Source organism: Rhinolophus ferrumequinum, chromosome 15 (assembly GCF_004115265.2).
Source record: "Rhinolophus ferrumequinum isolate MPI-CBG mRhiFer1 chromosome 15, mRhiFer1_v1.p, whole genome shotgun sequence".
NCBI lineage: Eukaryota > Metazoa > Chordata > Mammalia > Chiroptera > Rhinolophidae > Rhinolophus > Rhinolophus ferrumequinum.
In genome coordinates this window covers 49341626-49364895 of record NC_046298.1, presented here as the reverse complement: position 1 = coordinate 49364895, position 23270 = coordinate 49341626, and the positions used below count along the sequence as shown (strand labels likewise).

General features: G+C 47.4%; 1 protein-coding gene across 4 annotated transcripts in view; it reads right to left on the bottom strand.

Annotated features, from left to right (window-relative positions):
- Positions 1-820: 820 nt before the first annotated feature.
- Positions 821-23270, bottom strand: part of ZNF470 (zinc finger protein 470) — a 37770-nt gene continuing 15320 nt past the window's right edge. The window contains exons 1-5 of one of the 4 annotated variants that reach the window (XM_033127681.1): positions 16186-16460; positions 13143-13211; positions 10757-10905; positions 9736-9862; positions 821-3257 (exon numbers count right to left, since the gene is read on the bottom strand). In XM_033127681.1, coding sequence (XP_032983572.1) covers positions 1789-3257; positions 9736-9862; positions 10757-10905; positions 13143-13211; positions 16186-16357 — 1986 coding nt within the window. In that variant the 5' untranslated portion in view covers positions 16358-16460 and the 3' untranslated portion in view covers positions 821-1788. Of the gene's footprint in view, positions 3258-9735; positions 9863-10756; positions 10906-13142; positions 13212-16185 lie in introns of those variants that run through there. The other 3 variants (XM_033127682.1, XM_033127683.1, XM_033127684.1) reach the window with 3 other exon arrangements.

The following is a 23270-nucleotide window of genomic DNA, read 5'->3' as shown; positions in this document are numbered from 1 at the left end:
ACAGAAGACACAGGGGATGACCACAACAATGACGGGACTTCCCAAAGATAACGTCACATGCAGCAAGACCTCACTTTCAGGATGAAATCCAAGCAGCCATCTCATTTTAAATCATGTTAACCCCTCAGGGCTGTGTTCTCCATCTCCTCCCACCTCTCCCCAATTGCCATCTGGGTAGAATCAACTCCATACCCCATCAAGGATGTACAGCAGCTCCGGGCTGAGCTGGGGAGTCATTGCCCTTCCCTTTCCACAGCTGCTGTATCAGGGACAAGGGCAGGACCCAGCCCTAAGCACATGGTACTTATGGGGTTCTGGAGATCAGTTCGTGGGTGAACCCAACAGAATGAAGCTTGGGGCTTTTTTTCAATGAGTGGAGGATGTGACAGAAATCGTGCTATCGAGAGGAGATTATGGAGCCCACCCTGTAATGATGAGGGAGGGCAGCTGAGGCAGAGGCTGGCACACGAAAGGGAGCAGAGAGCCAGAGCTATGGTGCTGATGCCATGCCTGGATCAAACCCACCCTGATTCCCACATGGCTGCCAGACAGGGGAAAACCGTCCTGTCCATGCTTGCCCAAGCGATGTTGTCCCCACTTACAACATAGGTGTGTTTACCGACATAAATGATTTTGAAAACAATTTATTCTTCGTGCATACCCATGTCAGCATTCAGGAACACCAGGACCTTAGCAATGAGGAGCATCAAGTGTTACAATAACAAGGGTGGCATAAAAAGCCCCAGAGAAAGGAGACTCTGGGGGAAACTATGTGGAAACAAAGCTTCAGGTTGGCCTTAGGAAACTCGGCGGGAGGAGACTCTGGGGGAAACTATGTGGAAACAAAGCTTCAGGTTGGCCTTAGGAAACTCGGCGGGAGCTACCTTCCGGTTTCACAGCAAAAATAAAACAAAGCAGACGCTCCGTGCTCAGATGTGCACACTTACCGAATCCAAGAAGTATTCAAACCTGGATATCAAACCTGCTGTATTTGTACACTCTCCCCTTCTCCCGCTCGCCCCACAAGTGTTGACACTGATTTTGACAGGACAACTGGCACCGGTATCTTTTGCACCTGACAACTGTTTAAAATGACACTGGTCTCCCTTAATTAAGTTTCATGGAAAAAAGTTTCATTTAAAAAATTAACAGATCACTACGAGAAACTTTGGCATCTGAAGTGCTTACTGTCATGTGCTAACTCTGAAAAAGAACTATTTTTCCCACGAACAACTTGCCAACTCCTACCACCTATTAGCTTGGGGGCTTCCAGCAGGTGTTGTAGGGAGACTGGGGGCTGGATGTGGGAAAGTTGGAAACTCACAGATGGTGACAACCTGACCTCTGGACTAGATCCAGGATACGTGTGACAAAGGGAGAATGTCCCCATGTTCACTTGAGTCCTCTCCCACTCCTCCGTTTTACAATTGAGGAAACAGAGACCCAGAGAACAGCGAATCTGTTGTCCAAGCTCTTAAGACAATTTTTGCAGAGCTCGGTCTGGAGTCCTGACGTTCGAGGTCCCTGGAGCCACAGTGAACCTCACCATGTCCCCAGATACGAAACTTGTAGGGGCTTGCTCTCTACGTGGCTGCGCAGACGCTGCAGAAAGAAGGAGCTCCTGGGAACAGCAAGGCCTGTCCCCAGCGCCCACATTCCCAAGACCCGTCTGGGCAGGACTTGTCTTGACACTGCGTTACCGGGGCCCCAGTATCAGAACTTCTTGGGCTGTCACAGGCGCTCAGGGTCCCGCCCGCCTGGTGTGGATTCTGACGTCCCACGCCCCCGCTACGTGTGGATCCTCAGGTGTCGCGTGAGGTTGGTGTTGCGGCTGAAGGTCTTCCCGCACTCGCCGCACTTGTACGGCTTCTCTCCCGTGTGGATCCGCTGGTGGACGGTGAGCGAGGAGTTCTTGATGAAGGCCTTGCCGCACTGGGCGCACTTGTAGGGCTTCTCCCCGGTGTGGATGCGCTGGTGCTCGATGAGGTAGGCGCTCTGGCTGAAGGCCTTGCCGCACTGGCCGCAGGCGAAGGGCCGCTCCCCCGTGTGGCCGAGCTGGTGCACCACCAGGGACGAGCGCCCGGTGAAGTGCTTCCTGCAGACGGAGCACTCGTAGGGCTTCTCCCCGGTGTGGATGCGCTGGTGCTGGGTGAGCGAGGAGTTCTTGCTGAAGGCCTTGCCGCATGTGCTGCACTCGAAGGGCTTCACCCCGATGTGGAAGCGCTGGTGCTGGATGAGGTAGGCGCTCTGGCTGAAGGCCTTGCCGCACTGGCCGCAGGCGTAGGGCCGCTCGCCCGTGTGGTTCCTCAGGTGCAGCGTGAGGGACGAGCTTTTGTTGAAGGCCTTGCCGCACTCCGGGCACGCGTACGGCCGCTCGCCCGTGTGCGTCCGCTGGTGCTCCGTCAGGTGCATGTTCTGGCTGAAGGCGCGCCCGCACTGGCCGCACGCGTAGGGCTTCTCCCCGGTGTGCGTGCGCTGGTGCACGACCAGGTGCATGTTCTGGCTGAAGGCCTTGCCGCAGTCCCCGCACGCGTAGGGCTTCTCCCCCGTGTGGATCCTCTCGTGCTGCACCAGGGACGACGTCTTCCGGAAGGCCTTCCCGCACACGTCGCACGCGTAGGGCTTCTCCCCGGTGTGCGTGCGCTGGTGCACGACCAGGTTCATGCGCTGGCTGAAGGCCTTGCCGCAGTCCCCGCACCCATAGGGCTTCTCCCCCGTGTGCACGCGCTGGTGGATGGTGAGGGAAGACCGCTCGATGAAGTGCTTCCCGCACACGTCGCACGCGAAGGGCTTCTCCCCGGTGTGGATCCGCTGGTGCTTCATCAGGGAGGAGCTCCGGCCGAAAGCCTTGCCACACTCCCTGCAGTGGTAGGATTTCTTCTCCGCGCAGACCTTAGACGGTGGACTGAGGGCTGCAGTACCTGAGAGGTTCTTCCCACGCATGACAAACGGGTGGGTCCCCTCTGTTCTGGGCCCTTCTGATCTCGGTGGGAGCAGCCTGGAGCTTTGGTGGACGAAAGCCTTAAATGCACAAGGCTCAGAGGCTAACTCCTGGGAAATGTCCAAGCGCTCCAGGCAGGCCCCTGCGTCCCCCTGCTGCCTCCCCACCCAGTCACCCTGTGTCCCCGCTTCTTCAAAGGCAGAACGCCAGGCACCATTCCTCGTGGGTCCTTCCACGACCACCCCAGCGGATGGTCTGCTTTCTGAAATGCCCTCCTTTAGGTCCGATTCTTTCACGTCAGGTTTAGTCTCCAAGTCTGGGTGGGGAGGGGGGAGAGAAGACCAAACACACGTAGTTAAGAGGGGGGAGGAACTTCCCAAGACTGGACGAAGCACAGACTGAGGAGGAAGAGGCAGCCTGTCGCTGGCACAGGAGGGAGAAGGGAAGCAGTGACCTGACACCAGCGTGGATTACGGAGGTGAGCAGAGGACTAGATAGGTCCCTTCGGGGGGGGGGGGGGTGCAAACGGTGGCCAGCAGCCGGAGCTCAGAGGACAGACCCCTGAAAAGGGACAACAGGAGGATGGCAGGCTGAGAGGATCGGACTGGAGGTGGACTGAAGTCTCTCCTTCCAGGGCTCCTTCTGTATACCCTCATCCAGCTATGTTCTCGCAGCGCTGATTTTTATCAGAAACGATCAAATAAGAGCCGACATTCACGTGGTGCTGTGTGCTGGCTGTCCTCCATCTCCCCAGTGGCAGCCGAGCTCCCTCCTTCCCCACCCCTCCCAGTGGGCGCCCCTCACTGACCTTTTTCACTGTCTAGTCCTGGAGCGGCACTGTCCCTTGCGGCTGACTGCAGACCCGTTCCCTTCTCTTTGCACACCCATTCCTCCCTGATCACAGCCATATGGCAGCTCGAATCCCTTTCTACGTGTGGCCTGTGAATTTCTCAATCTCTATTTCCAGTCTAGGGGGCTCGCCTGAGTTTAGACTCTGTTTCATGGACCTAATGGCTTTATCCCAAACATATAAAAATTGTGAGATCTTACACAAAAATTTCATTAAAAAATGTGAAAATCCAGCCCTTCTTCCTATGAGGCAACAAAAAGCAGGAATAGAGGAACAGCTGTTCCCCCTTCTGCATTTAGCTCCCACCATCCCCTCTGACCCCTCAGTTTGAGACTGCTCCCCTAAGCCATGCCAGCTTCCTCTGCCACCGTACGAGAGCCTGGATTTCAGTCTCTCCTCTATGGTGGTGCCCCTAAATTGAAGCCCCCAGCACAGACCTCCTCTCTGTGCTCTGCTGAGGAATGTTCAAAAGTCTATTGGGTGTCCCTCTTGCAAACCTAACACATTTGATGTGAAACTTGTGATTTTGGAACCCCTGCCACCCCCAAAAATGATAGAAAGACTCATCAGAGAAACTTAGCAAAATAAGTCAGACACAGAAGGACTGATACTGTATGATTCCACTCATATGAGGTCCCTAGAATCATCAAATTCATGGGGACAGAAAGTAGGACAGGGAAGGAATGGAGAGCTGTTTAATGGGGACAGAGTTCCAGTTTGGGATGATGAAAAGACTTCTGGAGACAGATGAAGTGATGGTCGCATGACAATATGAATGTAGTTAACACCACCAAACTATACACTTAAAAATGGTTAAAACAGTAAATTTTGTTATGTATATTTTACAATTTTTAAAAAATAAATTTTTTTTATTAAAAAAAAGATTCAGCAGTCATCTTTGACTCACCCCTTCCCTCCCACTGTCCAACCTATTAACAAGTGCCACTGGATGTGCAAAACCGCTTGAACTGGCCCAAATCTCTCCATACACCACTGCCAACAATCCAGCCGCACCCTGGATTTTGTGCCTGAAGTGCCACAACAGCCTCCACCCTCACTACTCCACAACGCACCTTCCATTCAGCGGGAAAAGGGACTCGAGTCAGAGCAAACCCTCCAGGGGCTTCCCCATGTCCTGGGGTAAGAGCCCATGCCTTGCCACAGACTGTGGGCGGCCTCTCTGGACTCCTCTCCACCATCTACCCACACTCGCCCTTTCGTTCCCTTGTCTGTGCCAAGTTCTTCCTGCCCCAGGGCCTTTGCATCTGCTATCCCAGACCTTACCATGGGTATTCATCCTTCAGGCCTCAGCATTTATCCCTCACAGGAGGCTGTCACCCTACAGTGGAAAGGAAGAGCCATCCCACGGTTCTCTCGCCTGCTTCATTGTGAGTGCGCATTACCAGCTCCCCCAGTGGAAAGTGAGCTACATGAAGCCAAGGGCCTCTCTGGTCCCCAGTTCTCCAGCCGTGCCTGGCACACAGAAGGTACCCGACAGCATCTGCTACGTGCCCGGCGTCGTGCCAAGCAGCCTGCATGGGTCATTTCATGCAACCCTGGTGCCCAAATGTGAGTAGGTGCTGTTAAGGTTGCACCCATTTTACAGTCAGGGAAACCAAGGCTCTGAGAATGAAGTCACACCCTCAAGGTCACACAGCACATTCGATTAGGCGGTCTGGTCCCGGAGTCACTATTTGGCTGTGTCTCGCTGTCCCATTCCAGAGGAAAGGATTTGAGAACTACTCAAGGTGAGAGAATGACCCTGGTATGGGCGTGACACTCAAATGTCAGGGCAGCTGGTGGCATGGGGTGTGAAGGCCCTAGGGCGGGTGAGGGTAGCTTCTCAGGGGGAGAAGGGAAGCAAAGGTAATGGTGGATTTGGTTTGGGGCCACATTAGGGACATAAACCGGCATGTGGTTACAGACGTCAGAGGGGGCACAGTCTGGGTTGTGAATATGGTTGGAAGTCTTTTGGAATAAACTAACCCAAAAAGTCAGGAGAACTGGAGGCAGAATGCCAGCAGAACCCGTAATTAAGGAGTGGGGGAAAGGAGGCAGCCTCCTTTTCATGGATTAAAATCCTTCGTCTGCAGAAAAAGCAAACACCCAGCTCTTCACCCTGAAAAGCTGTGGCAACACAGCTCCACATCAGCCAAGTTAAAATGAGCCTGCCACGCAGCTTTTCACCAATCAGATCGGTAAGGAGCAAAGCATCTGATGACATGCTTGGCATTCTTGCCCAAGGTCCAGGGAAATGTCAACAGTACAAGGTCCAGAAAGGCCATTTTGGCAAAAAACTATGAATGTGCAAAATGGTATTCTTTCCTTTTGGTCTAAATGTGGATGAGGCTTGTTTTCATGGTGCTAGATTTCTTGTCCTTCATAGTTTCTTTCTCCATATTGTACCGATTTCTATGATCGTTTCTTTTTTTAATCTTTATAAGAGTTTATTTGAGCCAAACTGACCACATAAGCCAAGGGGCAAGATTTCAAATGCTCCTACAATTGTTTCTAATCACAAAGTAATTCAAGCTTGTTATTAAAACATCCAACATCAAAAAATAATTTATAAAATGGAAGTCTCCTGCAATCTCACCCATTTGAGTTAACAATTTGTTGTATATTTTTAGAATATTTTCCCCAGTGCATACCTTTTTAAAAAATACACACAACATGTCTGTATGCACACACACATGAACGCACACCTTTTCCTCCCTAAAATGAGGCTTCTGGCCAAGACATAGCATCAGGGATAACACTTCCCTGTAGCCTAAAGCAGTGTGGGGGGCAGGGACAAAATATATAGAATAAAGGTTTTCAAGACACTGGCTATCAGGCAATGAAGGGCACTAATTCCTAGAGGTGGGTGTCAAAAGATGCCCTACAACCTGGGAAGTTTGCAGGCTGCGGCCCAGAGGGGAAACTGAGGCAAAGCCCAGCAGACTCCGGGTTGAGGAGATGGGACCGAGGGAGCAGGGCAGGCGGAGTTCACCAGACAGAGCCAGAGCGCTGGAGAGGGAAGCCCTTCACAGAATGTGCTGGGGGTCGGTGAGATCCTCCCTCCAGTTTCCAGATCAGAGGTATGTGAAATCGGGGAAACCTCTTGAAAGGACCTGGAAAAGGTCACCCGAGCTGACGGGTGCCTTCTCACACTGGCCAGCCATTTAACTTGCACCGGGTAAACTCATAGGTCATCGGGCAGAATACCCAGGGGGTCTTGTAGAGAGTAAGTCATCCTACACTGAGCGCGGGTCAAAAGGCAAAGCCTGAGAGCAGATCGAATGACATGATGCTGGTGTCAAGACACACAAATGGATGGATGGACACAACAGAGCCCAGAATCAGAGCCACACATACATGGACAACTAACTGACTTTTGACAAAATCTCAAAGGCAATTCAATGGAGAAAATTCCGGGGAAATTTTTTGATGGAAAAATTTAGTCTTTTCAACAAATGGTGGAATAACATTTGATTAAAAAAAAATGGACTTGAACACTCTGCATCATTACTCTGAAGGGGTCAGAACAAAAATATAAAGCCTAAAACTCTATAGCTTATACCAGAAGAAAATCTTTGTGGCCTTGAGCTAAGCAAAGATTTCCTAGATGTGACACTAAAAGTACAATCCCCAAAGAAAATAACTGATGAACTGGACTTCATCAAATTAAAAACATCTACTCTTCAGCAAATGATGTTGGCACCTGGGTATCCACATTCAAGAGTGACATTAGCCCCCTTTCTTTACATCGTTTACAAAAAAAAATAACTCAAAATGGACCAAAGACCGGAACAAAAAGCTAAAAGTATAAAACTCTTAGAAGAAAACACAGGAGTAACTCTTTGTGGCCTCAGGTCAGGCAATGGTTTCTCAGATATGACACCAAAAGCACAAGCAACAACAACAAAATAAATAAACTGGACCACGTCAAAACTAAAAACATTTGTGTTTTAAATGGTGCTGTCAAGAAATAGAAAAGACTACCCACAGAATAGGAGAAAATAGTTGCAAAGCATCTATACGATAAAGGACTTTGGTCTAGAACTTTAAAAAAAAAAGACTATATACAGGACTTTCAAAACTCGACAATAAGGAAACAAACAACCCAATGTAAAACACAGGCAAAAGACTTGAACAGATATCTCACCGAAGAGAATAAACAGGTGGCAAATACACACATGAAAAGAGTCTTAATGTCAAATGAAAACTGTCATGTGATAAGATTGCAACCAACGAGAATGGCTAAAATATTCTGTTCTGAGAAGCCCACAGACCAACTGAGACCGCTGGTGGAAATGTAAAATGGGACAACCTCTCTGAAAAAAGTTTGGCAGTTCCTTAAAAAGTTAAATAGACACCTACCCTATGACCCAACCACTGTGCTTCTTGGTGTTCACTCAAGAGAAAGGAAAGCACACGTCTGCAGAAAAACTTGTACACGCATGCTCATGGCAGCTTTATCTGTAATAGTTCAGACTGGGAACAACTCAAACATTCGTCAACAAGTAAATGCATGAACAAACTGTGGTCTATCCATGAAGTAGACTATTACTCAGCAATAAAAAGAAGTGAACTATCAATACCCAGGGACAACATGAGTGAACCAGGAAAATGATGTTGAGTGTAGGAAGTCTGACCCCAAAAAGGAGTATATGCTGTATGACTTCACGTATGTAAAATCCTACAATATGGAAACTAAAGCACAGGGATATAAAGCAGCCCAGCAGCTGCCTGGGAGTAGAGGGTGGGTGTAGGGAGGGGGAGGTATTAAGAAGGGGCACGAGAAACTTTCTGGGCTAATGGGTACGCTCATTATCTGCATCATGGCGATGGTTTCCCAGGTGGACTCATATACAGATGTCAAAATGCGTCAAACTGTTCACTTTAAATATGGGCTTAACTGTAGGTCAATTACACCTCCACAAAAGCTGTTAAACAAGTGGGACCTTCCTCTGGTTCGGAAGTTACGTGCTTTTACTGAACAGTATTGTCCAGGGACATCTTTTCATGTCAGTGCCTACAAAGAGTGCTCATCTTTGCAGAGCTGCACTGCGTCCATCATACTGTTACACCTTGACATGTTCAGTCCTTCTTGCAGAGGTGGGCATCCAGGTTGTTTCTCTTTATTTTTCATCCTGTGAAAAACTTTGCACACTTACAGGAAGATTTCTAAAGGACAGATCCCACAAAATGCAATTGTTCGAAATTTGGTTGATGATACCAAACCATCTTCCAAAGGAGATGTCCCAACTTTATGCTCCTAAAACGAGAGTCCCTTTCCCTACACCCTCATAATACAGGCAATTATTATCCTTTTTCATCTCTGTGTGTCTCATGGGCAAGCACTGTATTTCTTTGCCTCAATTTGTATTTCTTTGACTATTAGTAAGGTTTAAAAGTCTTTTATAGGGGCGGCCGGTTGGCTCAATTGGTTAAAGCACAGTGCTCATAACACCCAGGTCGCTAGTTTGATTCCCACATGGGCCAGTGAGCTGCGGTCTCCACAACTAGATTGAAAAAAAAACAACGACTTGCCTTAGAGCTGATAGGTCCTGGAAAAACACACTGTTCCCCAATTAAAAAAAAAGAAAAAAAATTTAAAAAAAAAAGTAAAATCTTTTATAAAGTGGAACTCCATGTATTTCTGCATCTATGAATTCCCAGCTCATAAGTTTGGTCCATCTTTCTATCATTCGCTTTTTTTTTTACTTATTCCTAGGAGCTCGTTATACAGTTATAATCCTTTGACTGTTACACATGTGCTAATACTATTCCCATTTCATCACCTACCATCACCTATCATCTACTTGAAGCTGCTTTATTTTAAGCTTCAAGTAGAGTAATGTAAACTTTCTACATAGTCAGATCTGTCCATCTTTTTTCTCATTTCTTTGCAGTCCTCAAGTGACAAGCTGATGGTAACTCAGCGAAGCTGCCCCCTTACCCAGCGAGACCAGGTTCCTGTAGGTCTCCAGCATCACATCTCTGTACAGGTCCTTCTGGGCGGGCTCCAGCTGCTGCCACTCCTCCTGGGTGAAGTCCACAGTCACATCCCTGAGCGTCACTGACTCCTGAAAGAGGAAACCCACAACCACTCACTGCAGGGCTCTTCTCACAGAGGTCTGCAGAAATGACCAGAAGAGCTGAGGGGATTAGGGAAGGCAGACGGGATGTATCTGAAGTGATTTCAACACAGTGCAGATTCTGAAGGGCCTGACCACTCACAGTGTTCTTGGTGACTAAGTATACCAAGAACATACTTAGGCACCAAGGGTGGTCCTCTGACAGAGAAATAAAACAAATATGAGACTGTTTAGCGCAGAAATTCACAGATTTGAGAAACAAAGGGCAGTGCTTAAGAGTGTGGGCTCGGGAGCCTGGCAGCCTGCGACAAAATCCTGGCTTTGCCACTCCCTGGCAATGTTCCCTTGAGCAACTGTCTTAACCTTTCTGAGCCTGTCTGTTCTATGGACTTCACAATAACAATGTCTCCCTCTGTAGCCATTGTGGGGTTAAATGAGGTAATACATATATGAGTCCAGCACTGTAAGGCATGGCTGGAGAAAGGTCTCAATAAATACCAACTACTGCTATCATCATTGATTAATTTGACATTTCATACATATCATATCTATTTATTAATAATACTTATCACATTATATTATTATTATTATTTGATTGTCTGGCCCCGTACATCCTTTGGCCAGTCCAGCTAATGATTTCTGTTTTTTTAAACCACTTTATTGAGGTATGACAGGCATACAAAATGTTGCCCGCATTTAATGGATACAACTTGGTAAATGTGAAAGTAAGTACACATCTTTGAAACCATCACCACAATTGAGGCCACAAACTCACCCATCATCTGTTAAAGTTTCCCCCTGATCCCCTTTTGTTTTAATTTTTAAAATATAATTTCTCTGAAAGTCTCCCCTGAGTTTGTCCCACTGCAGTGAAATACTTACTGAGCAGGCTCCATGGGCTGGCATGGGGATGGACTGAAACCAAAACAGGTGGTCCTGGAAGTCTTCGAGCCCACCCTGTATAGCAAGGATGTGGGAGGGCAGACGCAGGGGTGTGGAGACACCAGAGAGGGAGAAACTGCCAGCTTTGATTGTAACGGTCGGGGAGAGTTCAGGGAGAGTCCCGTAAGAGTAGGGCTTCACGCCCAGTAAGCTGCACCTGAGGTCTCTGTGTGCACGTGTCTGAGGCCATTCACGCTAGGGTTTCATCTATTCTGGTTTCCTGTCTAATGGCACACAAACCATTTCGCCACAAGGAAAACCTCACCCACTTCCAAAGAGCTGAAATCAGATAGGCTCTGTTTTTTAAAAAATCAGAATGTAATTACACTGGAAGTGATTAAGAAAAAAATGACCCCCAAATCCCAACCATAATGAAACGACAACTGACAAATCCTGCTGAGTAAAGTCGGTAAAAGAAGAAATCAAGGCGACAATCACAGAAGTTAAAAATCAAGACATCCAGGGGCAGACAAGTTGGAAAATAAACCTTAAATGGTTAAACAGAGAGTTATCAAAGGACCAGAAATTCCACACTTACACCTAAGAGAAATGAGAACACAAGTTCAAACAAAACACTTGTACACTAATGTTCACAGCAGTATTACTAATAACCAAAAAGTGGAGTTAGCCCAAATGTCTGCCACCTGGTGAATGGATAAACAACACACACTCTATCCACACAATGGAATATTATTCATCCATGAAAACGAATGAAGCACCAACACTTAATACAATGGAGGTGAACGTCAAAAACATGATGGTCAGTGAGAGAAGCCAGACATAAAAGACCACATATTGTCTGATTCCATTTATACGAAATGTCCAGAATAGGCCAATCCAGAGACAAAGAGTAAATTAGTGGTTGCCAGGAGCTGGAAGTTATTGGGGGAGAAAGGGGGGTGAGTGGTGATAGGTATACGGTTCCTTTTTGGGGTGATGAAAATATTTTTAAATTGACCATGGTCATGGTGGCATAACTCTGTGACTATACCAAAAATGAATGAGTCGTACACTTTGTGACGTGGGGTGTATCGCAATAAAGATGTTAATGAGGACACGACAAACCAAAACTCACGGGTAAGTGAACTGACACGTTTATACAGCAAGACAAATTCCAGGTGGATACGAAAGATTCAAAAGTTCACTCTTAACACCCAAATGATAAGTGGAATAAAGGAAGATACGTCGGTGACGTGCGACCTGTGGATGGAGAAACCCTTTTACAGCTTGAAGACAATGGGAAGCACCAGACTGGGAGAGAATGAAAGACTGTATTTTAAAAACATGCAATGCTTTTGTACTTACAAAATGTAAATAAAATAAATTGAGAAACGAAAAACAAACCGGGAAGAATATTTGCCACAAATATGTACACACACACACACACACACACACACATACTCTTCTTTAAAACTTTCGAGAATGCTAAGATTTCTGTACACTGGCAAAGCACAGGATAATTTACCCACCTGCAGAAATGGCTAAGACACATTTTCTCAAAATCAAACCTCACTAATAATACAAAGGATGCTACTCAGAAAGAGGTCACGTGATGCCAGTTGTCACGTACTCCAGGTTTATACCATTTGTCACTCAGAGCCAATGAGCAGAAGAAACACCCAACTACGGCCAGCAGTGTAAACCAGTGCTAGCGTCTCCTGCACCCTGGTGGGAGTATAAACTGCCCCACCAACTGGGAAAGAACTGTAAAGACTCACGAATCACTCCTAAAGAACTCACTAAATGCACTCCTAAAAATGCAGGGCAAGATTTATGCCCAGCCATGTGTAGATTTTTTATAACGAAATATTTCTTGCATCAAAGAATATTTCTTGCATGAAAGAAAGTTTAGAGAAAAATACCACAAATAGCCACATACATACCACCCACTAACACATCATAAAACACAGCGAAAGCCGGAGACGCGCACGTGCCCCTCCCCACAGGCGTCCTCCTCCTTCTCCTGGGACATTAGTGCTGTCTGTCACTTCTGAAGGTCACGCATCCAGCACTGTGCTATCTGGGCCCCTCTGCAGGGGCCTTTTTCACACTTGATGTAACATGTTTAAGCCACCACTTCCCAGGTGCCCATCTGTCTCCTGACAGCCCCGGGGCAGGACAAGTCACTCCTGAGCTGCCCTGTCCCCCTTGCTTGACTGAGCCAGTGTCAGGGCACTACCCTCCTTCCTCAGGGCAGACACAGCCCCCAGGAGACTGGGCCGGAGCCCTGTCGGGGCCTTGGGTGGGCAGTGGGTCATCCCCGGGCAGAAGCTCGATCCTTTGGGTCTGAGCCTCAGGAAGGGAGTGAGAGAGTGACGTGACTCACCAGGGGCTTGTCGATCAGCGGCTGGGCGGCCATCCCTCCAGGGCCCACAGTGACGGGGGGACGGGAGGGCTGTGGGGTGGGGGGAGAAAGAGGGAGGCACAGTGAGAGACCAGGCCTAGGCCTGCCTCACAATGGGGGCAGGACAGACAGACACAACCCCACAGAGAGGCAGAGAGGGTCATGCAGACACGTTAGTAGCAAACACATAAGGGGCCTATCAGGGGTTTATCGCACGCCAAGCACTGGACAAACGTCTCACTGAATCCTCCTAACACCCTACAGAGTGGGTGCTATTTCCACCCACCCCATTTCACAGATGAGGAAATGGAGGCCCAAAGAGATAAGCCGTTCCCCAAGGTTACAGAGCTGGGACTGGAGATGGGCTGAGAACATCCGGGTCCGCGTTCGCTGTCTCTCCAAGGCACGCCCGGACTCCCACGGCACCGATACTACCCCAACACACACACGCGCACGCACACACTGCCAGGCCCACAGGCTGGAGGGAGCAACAGGACCCTGTGCACACTCCCTGGGTCTGAGTACTGGACCAAGGCCCCACCAGACGCCCCAACTCTGTCCCCACCCCTCCCCAGATCTCATGGGGTTACTGCGAGGTTCAACTAACAGATACACATGAGGAGCACACGGAAAGAACTCAATACATATCCGCTGTTATTATGACTGTTGTTGTTAGTGGAGTGTGTTCGCGTGGGACGCGGTCACCTGGGGGCCTCGCAGGAGCAGAACTGAGATGACCATTTTGGATTGTGTCCCCTGCATCTAGGACAACGTCCGGGACACCGGATATTCCCACACATTGAATAAATGAATAAATTATGAATAAATGAGCCAATTTCTAGCGCTGCCAAAGGAACAAAATGAAGGAACAACTGCCTCTCAACCTTTCCAGATAGTGAGCTGGCAAAGGACAGACCCATCACCCATCGACCCTGGTGCGGGGACTCTGCCTGTGGCAACAACAGCTCCACGTGAAAGGTTATGCACGGACCAGAGACGTTTACTGTAGCACTGTTCCTCGGGGCAAAGCACAAACCAACCCACCAACAGAAAAAACCCTGGAGACAACATCAGTACTCATCAGATAAACGGCCAGGCATCCAGTCTTAAATGCCAGGTCACCTCTAGGGGGCAGGAGTTAGTTGTGCACCTGCGGACGTGTCTGTGACGTCGTTAAATGAGGACAGCAAGTCGCACAGTTGTGCACATAACTCTAATGCCTCTGAGTGAAAACAATTAACATGCGTGGCTGTGTGTGCTTCTGAGCAGTGTTTCCAAGCCTGGGGAAGGCTGTGGAATGACAAACACCGGGTGGTGTCCTGAGGGAACGAAGTGGGAAGGCAAAGGGGGTGTTAATTTTCTTCCCTTTGTATTCGTGTCCCTGGGTGCAGTGACTTCACATTATTTCATAATTTTTAAACACAATTTAATTTTTAAAAACGTATTCTTTTTGGACTAGCAGTCTCTGACTCTTATCCCTGCAGCCTAAGGTCAACAACAACCACTCCTTTTGCCGCATGTGGAAGCGACCAAAGCTGACTCGCCCCGGGCCCCTGATACCTGTAGTGGCCCCATGAGAAAGTCTTCATTTCTTTTAAAATTATGAGAAAAAATGGTGAATCTAATCCAGGCTGGGTTGTATTTGCCTTTATAGCAATGTAATCACTAACTATAATTTTTAATTTTCTTTCTTTTATTTATTTTTTAATTTTTATTTTTTAAGAAAAGAGGCCAGGAAGGCACAGTGGCCCTGGAAATGACATGTGCGTGGGGCTGGTGACCACTGAACTCAGTGTGGCCCGAGATTTGTGTGGCTGAAAAGTCAGGAGCTCCCTCATTCCTCTTCTTCCTCCATTTGAGCTTTCTGGCATTTGCTTCCTTCCTTGTCTCTAAGGGGAAATCCCAACAGGGAAAAATCCTACAGCTTTGTATCAGAGGAGCCAAAGGAAACAAGGATTTCCCATCTGTCAGGGTGGTTAGGTGTGGGGGCTCTGGAACCTGGATACCTGGGTGTAGAGTTGGGTGATTCACTTCAAAGTCTCTGAGCCTCAGTTTCCCCATCTGTAAAATGGGGATGATGAGGGTGACTGCCTCAGAGTTACTGGGAGGTCTATAAATGAGGTAGTCTGTGAGTGCCCAACACACATGCCTTCAACAAATCAACCCCTGGTCAGGATGGGACAAAGGTCTCTGGCTCCCCTACCCCCGTTAAGAAGGCCCTATGGGAAGCCCCATACCCTGTCACCAGACAGGGCTCTGAAGAGCAGGAAGGAGCTGGGGAATTTGGGGGCAAGAAGGGAGGCCCACCTGTGCAGGTGTGCACAGTGTTTTGCACATGCTTTTGGGAGGGCATACCCGATGCACCCATATGCTTACACTCACCCCAACAGCCACACACGAACACTCCTCAACAGCCAGAGACAGAGACACAGGTGGACACACAGAGACAGGTAGACACAGACAGGAGAGACACACCTCCATGCTCACAGACACACTCACACCCAGAGACACATACAGAGGAAAAGACTAGACACAGGTGGACACCTGGATGGCACCTCACGCACACACGTGTACCAACAGACATGGGCACTGGGCAGTCACCCAGAGAGACCTCCCAGAGACAGGCAAACACAACCTACTGGTGGACACCTTCCACAGACAGACCCCCAGGGACCAAAACAGGTGGCATCCACACACACGCCGAGGCCAGGGTACAGGAGGCCACCCAGACACACTCACACACACACACACACGCGGTGACAAGCACACTCACAATAGAGACAGACCTGGAGCATCAGCCCAACACAAACACACAGTCCCAGGCACATACAGATTCACCATCTTCCCCATCCAGTCAGATTCGGTCTGTAAACAGCTTTCCTCTCCTCAGCCCCTAAACTCTCTCCCTGAGGCGCACACCTTCCCCTCAGTCCGCACGCCCCTTACTGGGGCCCGCACACCCCACCCCTCAGCCCGCCCCTTCCCCCTCTCCTCCCGTCCCAGCCCCGCCCGCAGCCGGACTCACCGTACGGTTCTGTCAGGACAATGACCGGTGCCGCTAGGCCCACCCGGCAACACTGCGCCCGCGCCACGGGCCGACTACACTTCCCAGAATCCCGCGCGCCGCCGCCTCCAACCGAGCGGAGCCGAACGGACCCGAGCGGACCCGAACCCGAGACCCGACCGCGCGCCTCCATCTCCCAGAGGCCCCCGAGGCACTGCGGCCCAGGGGGCGGGGAAGGGTGCGCAGGAGGGTGGGGGAGAGGGGAGAGGAAGAGAGAGGGGCAGGAACAGGGAGGGCGATGAGGAGGAGGGGGAGAGAGGTCCGGGAAGGGGGCAGGGAGGGGAGGGAAGATGGAGAGAGAGTAAAGGAAAAGAATAGAAGGGGGATAGGAGGGGGAGGACAGGGGAAGAGGGATGAGAAGGACAGGGAGGGAGAGTGACCGGAGGAAGGGGGCTGGAAGAAATAACAAGTGAGAAGAGGGATGAGGAGGAAGGAAGAACTGTAAGAAGAAAAGGGTCAGAGGAGGAAGAGAGTAGAAATAGGGTTGGGGTGGGAGGATGGACAGGAAGGAGCGGAGGGAGGACTGCTTAGGGAGGAAGGAGGGGAGGAGGGAAAATTCCAGAAAAGGAGGGGGCGGCTGGTGGAGGTGGAGAAAAGAAGCTATAGCGCATCTGCAGACATTCTACAGTCCAGCCAAGGCAACCAGGCAACTTTCTTGAATCTGATAATCATGCTGATTTGTGGAAAATTGGCAAAGCGTACAGACATGCCAAGAAGCGAATGATCATTATAAGAAACAAATAATTAACCCCTCGTATTATGAGTTGCCTACATGCCAGCTCCTGTTCTTGGCATCTTACGATGTACAAACTCCTTTAATCCTCATAACCAACCAAGCTACTTTCCAGCTGAGGAAAGTGGTGCAGACGAGAGGTCACAAGAGAGGAAAGTGGAGGGTCAGGGAGGCTTCTTACACCATAAACCACAAAGCCAAGTTCAAAAGCATCTGCTGAATGAGTGACCACAAAAAACACAAACAGCAGCTTGCCTCAGGTTTTGAATAATGATTTTTAAATTATTTTATTTTGAGACAAATGTAAATTCACATGCCGTTGTAACAAATAATAAATTCACTATACAGAGAGACCCCATGTGCCACTGAGCGAGTTCCCTGAAAAATGGCATCTTACAATACCAATGTAAATAGCATATTAACATCGATATTGTTAAGATAGAGAACCGTTCCATCACCACCAGGCTTTCTCATGTGGCCCTTTCACACCCACTTTCCTCCAGACCCCATCCTTCCTCAATCCCCGATTGTCACCAATTTGTCCTCCACACCTATAATTTTGTCATTTCAAAAATGTTATACTATAGACATTTTATTCACTGAACACAATTCTCAAAATTTCCCCAAGATATTTCCTGTATCAATGGTCCAGTATTTTATTGCTAAGGGCTATTTCACAGTATTAATGTACCACAATTTGGGTACCTCATCTAGGATGTTTCCAGTTTAGGGCTATTCCAGGTTTCTTTTCATTTCATTGTAGTGAAAGCACTGAACATGAGATCTACCCTCCTAACAAATTTCTAAGTGTACAATACTGTATTAAGTGTAGGCACGATGTTGTACAGATTTCTAGAACTTACTCATCTTGCATAACTGAAAGTTTGTACCTATTGAACAATCACTCCCCACTTACCCCTCCCCCCAGACACTGCCAACTAGTACTCTTTATTTCTATGTGTTTGACTATTTTAGATACCTCATACAAATGCACTATTTGTCTTTCTGTGTCTGGTTTCTTTCACTTACCACAGTGTCCTCAAGGTTTACTCATGTTGTTGCACGTAGCAGGATTTCCTTCTTTTTTAAGGCTGGAAAATACTGCATTGTATGTGTGAACCACATTTTCTTTATCCAGGTTCCGTTGATGGACACTTGGGTTGCTTCCACGTCTTGGCTGTGAATAATGCTGTGAACCATGCAGTGGAAATATCTATTTGAGATCCTGATTTCAGTCCTTTTGGGTAAATACCCAGAAGTGAGATTATTGGATAATATGGTAGTTCTATTTTTAATTTTTTGGAGGAACCTTGTACTGTTTTCCCTAGTGGCTGCATTCCCTCCTGCACCCAAATTTTACATTCCCACTTGCAGTGTATAAAGATTGCAATTTCTCCACATCCTGTCTAACACTTGTTTTTTTGATAATAACCATTCTAACAGGTTAGAAGTGACATCTCACTGTGGTTTGATTTGCATTTCCCTGATGATGAGTGACATTGAGCATCTTTTCATGTACCCACCGGTTGGTCACCTATATGTCTTCTTTGGCGAAATGTCTATTCAATTCAAGTCCTTTGCTGTTTTTTTTACTTTTTTTTTTTTTTTGGAAGGAGTTCCGTACATATTTTGGATGTTAACCTCTTATCAGATATTTGGTTTGTAAATATTTCCTCTCATTCCATAGGTTGCCCTTTCACTGTTGTTTCCTTTTCACAGATTTTTTTGTGTGAACACAAATCTTATTTTTCTGGGACAAATGCCCAGAGATGCAGTTTACAGGTGGGATGGCATTTACTTCTCTATTTTTGGTTTTTGTTTCTTTAAAATGAACTTCCAAACGTTTGACAGTGACAGTACCATTTTACAATCCTACAGCCCTTATGAGATATCCAGTTTCTCTAAATCCTTAATATTTAATGTTATTATATATACTTTTATTCTATCCTCTCTGATTATGTAGTGATATCTCATTGTTGGTTTTTTGTTTTGTTTTCATTTTTACTAGCAGACTTTACTTTTTAGAACAGTTTTACATTTGCAGAAAAATTGAACAGGTAGTGCAAAGAGAGCTCACAGACCCACTTCCCTGCACACAATTTCCCCTATTATTAAACATTTGCATGAGTTACATTTGTTACAATTAATGAACTGACATTGATACATCATTACTAATTAAACAACACAGTTTACACTAAGGTTACTCTTTGTATTGCTAACTTCTGTGGGTAGATAAATGCATAATAATCTGTACCCACCACCACAGTGGCATACAGAATAATTTCACTGCCCTAAAAATGCTCTGGGCTCCATCTGCTCTACCCCCTCCATCTTCATCAACCCTTCCAGCCACTTTCTGCTCCCATGGTTTTGCCTTTTCCAGCATGTCCTATGATTAGAATCAGACAATACATAGCCTTTTCAGACTGGCTTCTTTCACTTAACATTCAATATGCATTTATGTTTCCTCCTTTTTTTTTTTACTTGATAGCTCATTTCTTTTTATAACTGAATAATAATAATAATAATAAATGTTCCACAGTCTGTTTATCCATTCATCTATTAAAGGACATCTAAGTGGTTGTATAAAATTGCTATAAACATCCATGTGCAGCTTTCTGTGTGTGGACAAAAGTCTTCAACTCATGTGAGTAAACACCTCACATGGAGCGTGATTGCTGGACAGTATGGTAAGACTAGCCCTGTAAGAAACGGCCAAACTGTCACCCAAAGTGGCTGCATCATTTTGCATTCCCACCAGGAACCAATGAGAACCTCCTTGCCCCACATCCTCTCCAGCGTTTGGTGTTGTCAGTTCCTTCTGGATTTTTGCCATTTTAATAGGTGTGTAGTTTGCAGTTCTCTAATGACATGGGATGGGAAGCATCTTCTATGCTTATTTGCCATCTGTGTATCTTCTTTGGTGAGGTGTCTGTTAGGATCCTTTGCCCATTTTTCAATTGGGTTGTTTTCTTATTGTTGAGCTTTTAGAGTTCATTGTATATTTTGTATGAACGTCCTTTATCAGACACGTGTTGTCTCTGCCTACAAAATGTGGAGGATTCAAATGAGAATTCCTAGTCCCAGGAGAGTGATGGATGGGTCCTGCATTCCTGAGAGAGTGAGTGAAGCAGAGTCCCCAGTCCTTGTTGCCTGTGATCAACTTTTACTGGGATCTTAACTTGTATCCAAGACATCTCAGAGACCTTGAAATCTGGTGTTAAGGGCTGATTTGCATCCCACCCCTCAATTTATATATTGAAGCCCTAACCCTCAGGACCTCAGAATGTAACCCTGTTTGGAGATAAAGTCTTTGAAAAGGTGGCTGAGTTAAAATGAGGCCATTTGGATGGGTCCTAATCCAATCTGAGAGGTGTCCTCATAAGCGATTAGGACGCAGACATGCACAGAGGATGACCATTTGAGGATACAGGGAGAAGACGGCTGTCTAAAAGCCAGGAAGAGAGGTCTCAGGAGGAACCAACCTGCCCACATCTTGATCTTGCCTCCAGAACCGCGAGAAGACAAATCTGTGTTTAAGCCACCCATGCTGTGGGATTTTGTAATGGCAGACTAGTGCCTCTCAGGCCGGTGCACCTGGAGCGGTGGGACCAGAGGGCCTTCCAGAGCTGCCCAACCCCTGAGGCCTATGGGACTGAAGTTCCTGTTCTGGGCACAGTCGCCACCCCAACTTCACCCAGCAGCTTCCAGCTGGGCTTTCACTCTTTGCTGCTCCTCTGGAAACCAGGTGGTAGCGAGGCAAGTACCTGGCTCCTCCCACATAAAGGCCCACTGCTCTGTCTGTCTGGCCCAAGGGAGGGGGGACAGGGAGAGGCTACAGGGGGTTCAGGCTTGTTTCTCCCAGAGCACCAGGCTCAGGACCCAAAATTCCAGCCGGCGGTGTGGGAGTTGGGTGGTGCCGGAGGTGGGTCTGTGTGTCCAGGTGTCCTGCATCTCCACGCATCCCCCAGGATGTCTTGACTGGTCCGAGCCCAGCTCATGAGTACTGGTTCCATGATGGGGCTCATTTCTATTTGAATGATCCACTGGCCACAAATGACCCAGCCCCCAAAGCACAGGAGGACACCCAGAACCAATTTGCCTGCTGGGGGACCCCCAAGCATCAGGGATGCCCAGATGGGGGACATGGGGACATACTACTTTCAGGGAGAGAGAAAGAGGACCTACTGCCATGTAGTATTACCAATATGATGGGCTTTCAGTGCATGTCCCAGATATGCAGTTGGTTTCAGGGAGGGTACAAGGCATGGAGTATGGCCCCCACTTTGTAGGCTGGACTGGTATCCCATTCATGAGGGCTCTCCACCTCCCAGACCCCACCTTCTAATGCCGTCACTTTGGGGATTAGAGCTCAACATATAAATCTGGGGGCGACACACCCAGTCCACAGCACTGTCCCTGTGGCCCCAGGTCCTCACCTTGCTCAGCAGTCTGGTTTCTTTGTCACCTGCAGCCCGTCTGATCTACACCCGATAAGCAGACCCTTCCCCTCCCTAGGACTCTTTCCAGCCTTCCAAATCTCAGAGGTAGGACCTGTGTGCCTGCATCCAGTAATCAACTGCCACTCTGTGACCTCTCCTGAGGCAGAGACTCGGCAAGAGCACAGTGTAGGAGCCAGGCTGAGCCTCATCCCCCATCTTCAGGCCCAGGAGCCCAGCTGGGACCCTATTTTTACACACACTTCTCTTTTTTTCTTTCTTTTTTCTTCTTCTTTTTAAATTAGGTTCTGATCATTTCTTTTCCTTTGTCACTTTCTGGAAGTCTGGAATGATTGGCAACTTTTTATGCATTTAGCTATTTACACAATATTCATGCATTTTAAAAGATCACTTCATCACTTCATCTTCTTGTTCTACATATTGGAGCAACGGTTTCAGGATACCTACATTTTTGTTCCCCCAAAAAGGAAATACTCAGAGCAGATTTTAAAAAATAAATAGTTCCAACTGATAAGTTTACATAACTGATTGATTTTATGGACCACCCCCCCGCCAAGAAAACCTTACATGTTTCACATGTTTTCAAAACAATGTGTTCTTTCTACATTATTTTGATTTTTTGACATTAACATTCACTTTAAGCCACTATGTCTAAGGTATTTAACCTTAGTTGAGTCAATTTTCTCTCTTTTGATCACCTTTCCTTTAACGTTATTTGCAATTTGATTAAAGTCTCTTATTTCTCTTATTTGAAAAACACCACATTTTAAAATGCCAATAATGATATTAATTAAAAACTCAGGGGATGGTGCCAGTCCCGATATGAATTACTCTGTATCGTTTGTAAATCAGATTGTCTCCTTTTGGGAATCATATTCACAGTGTGTAGTGGCAAGAAGAGCAGTCCCCAGAGACCACTTACTGCCCTTACGAGGAGTGTTCCGGAACATTCCGTGAGGTACATGCCCTCTGAGTTCCAGGTTCCTTGGCTACAGGACTCATGTGAAGGCTGCATCTGCAGAGGGCAATGGGCAGTCTTCCTGCTGTGATCTAGGAATGCTGACTCCCTCAACTTATGCCACATCTCCAGACCAACTTCCTGTAAAGGTCAGTCCTTCTGGGAAAAATCGCCAGACACATTTCTCAGTTGTCACAACTTCTCTCAGTAGGTCTAGTGTCTCTTCCCCTTCTTATAAGGACACCAGTCCTATCAGATTAGGACCCCATCCATATCACATCATTTAACCCTAATTTCCTCCCTAAAGACCCCATCTCCAAATATAGTCACATTGGGGTTTAGGGCTTTAACATATGAATTTGGGGGGAGGGTACAATTCAGTCCATAACAACCAATTCCATGATAAAATATGGAATTTAACAAGCACCCTATTTTATTAGCAACCCATAAAAGGAGTCTCTCAATTTGATTTTGAGCAATCTTAACCCCATGACTTTAAACAGTATAAGACATCCTTCAACAATATCATACAAAGACCTTTAGTTTAAATTTTTTGCCTTGATGCTAGAAGTTCATGATTAGAGTTTTAAATTACCCAAAGCAGTTAGATACCAGCATCATATACTCTCTCTGGACTTGGCATTCCTCTTCCTCTTAAAACTGTCATTATGCAGGACCCTCAGGTGACTCCAGCTAATAACTCACTTGTTCGTTTGCCCAGTATACACGAGTTGTTCCTTTCCTAGGTTAGAAAAGAAACAGGCGTCTTACTTGCCCCATCTCCCCCCAAACCAACCCCTAATGCCTCAGATCGCCCCAAGACTGTGTTGCCTATCACCCAATCTTCACACCTGTTTCTGTGCTGGCTAAGTCTCTTTAACTGCTGGCAAATAAG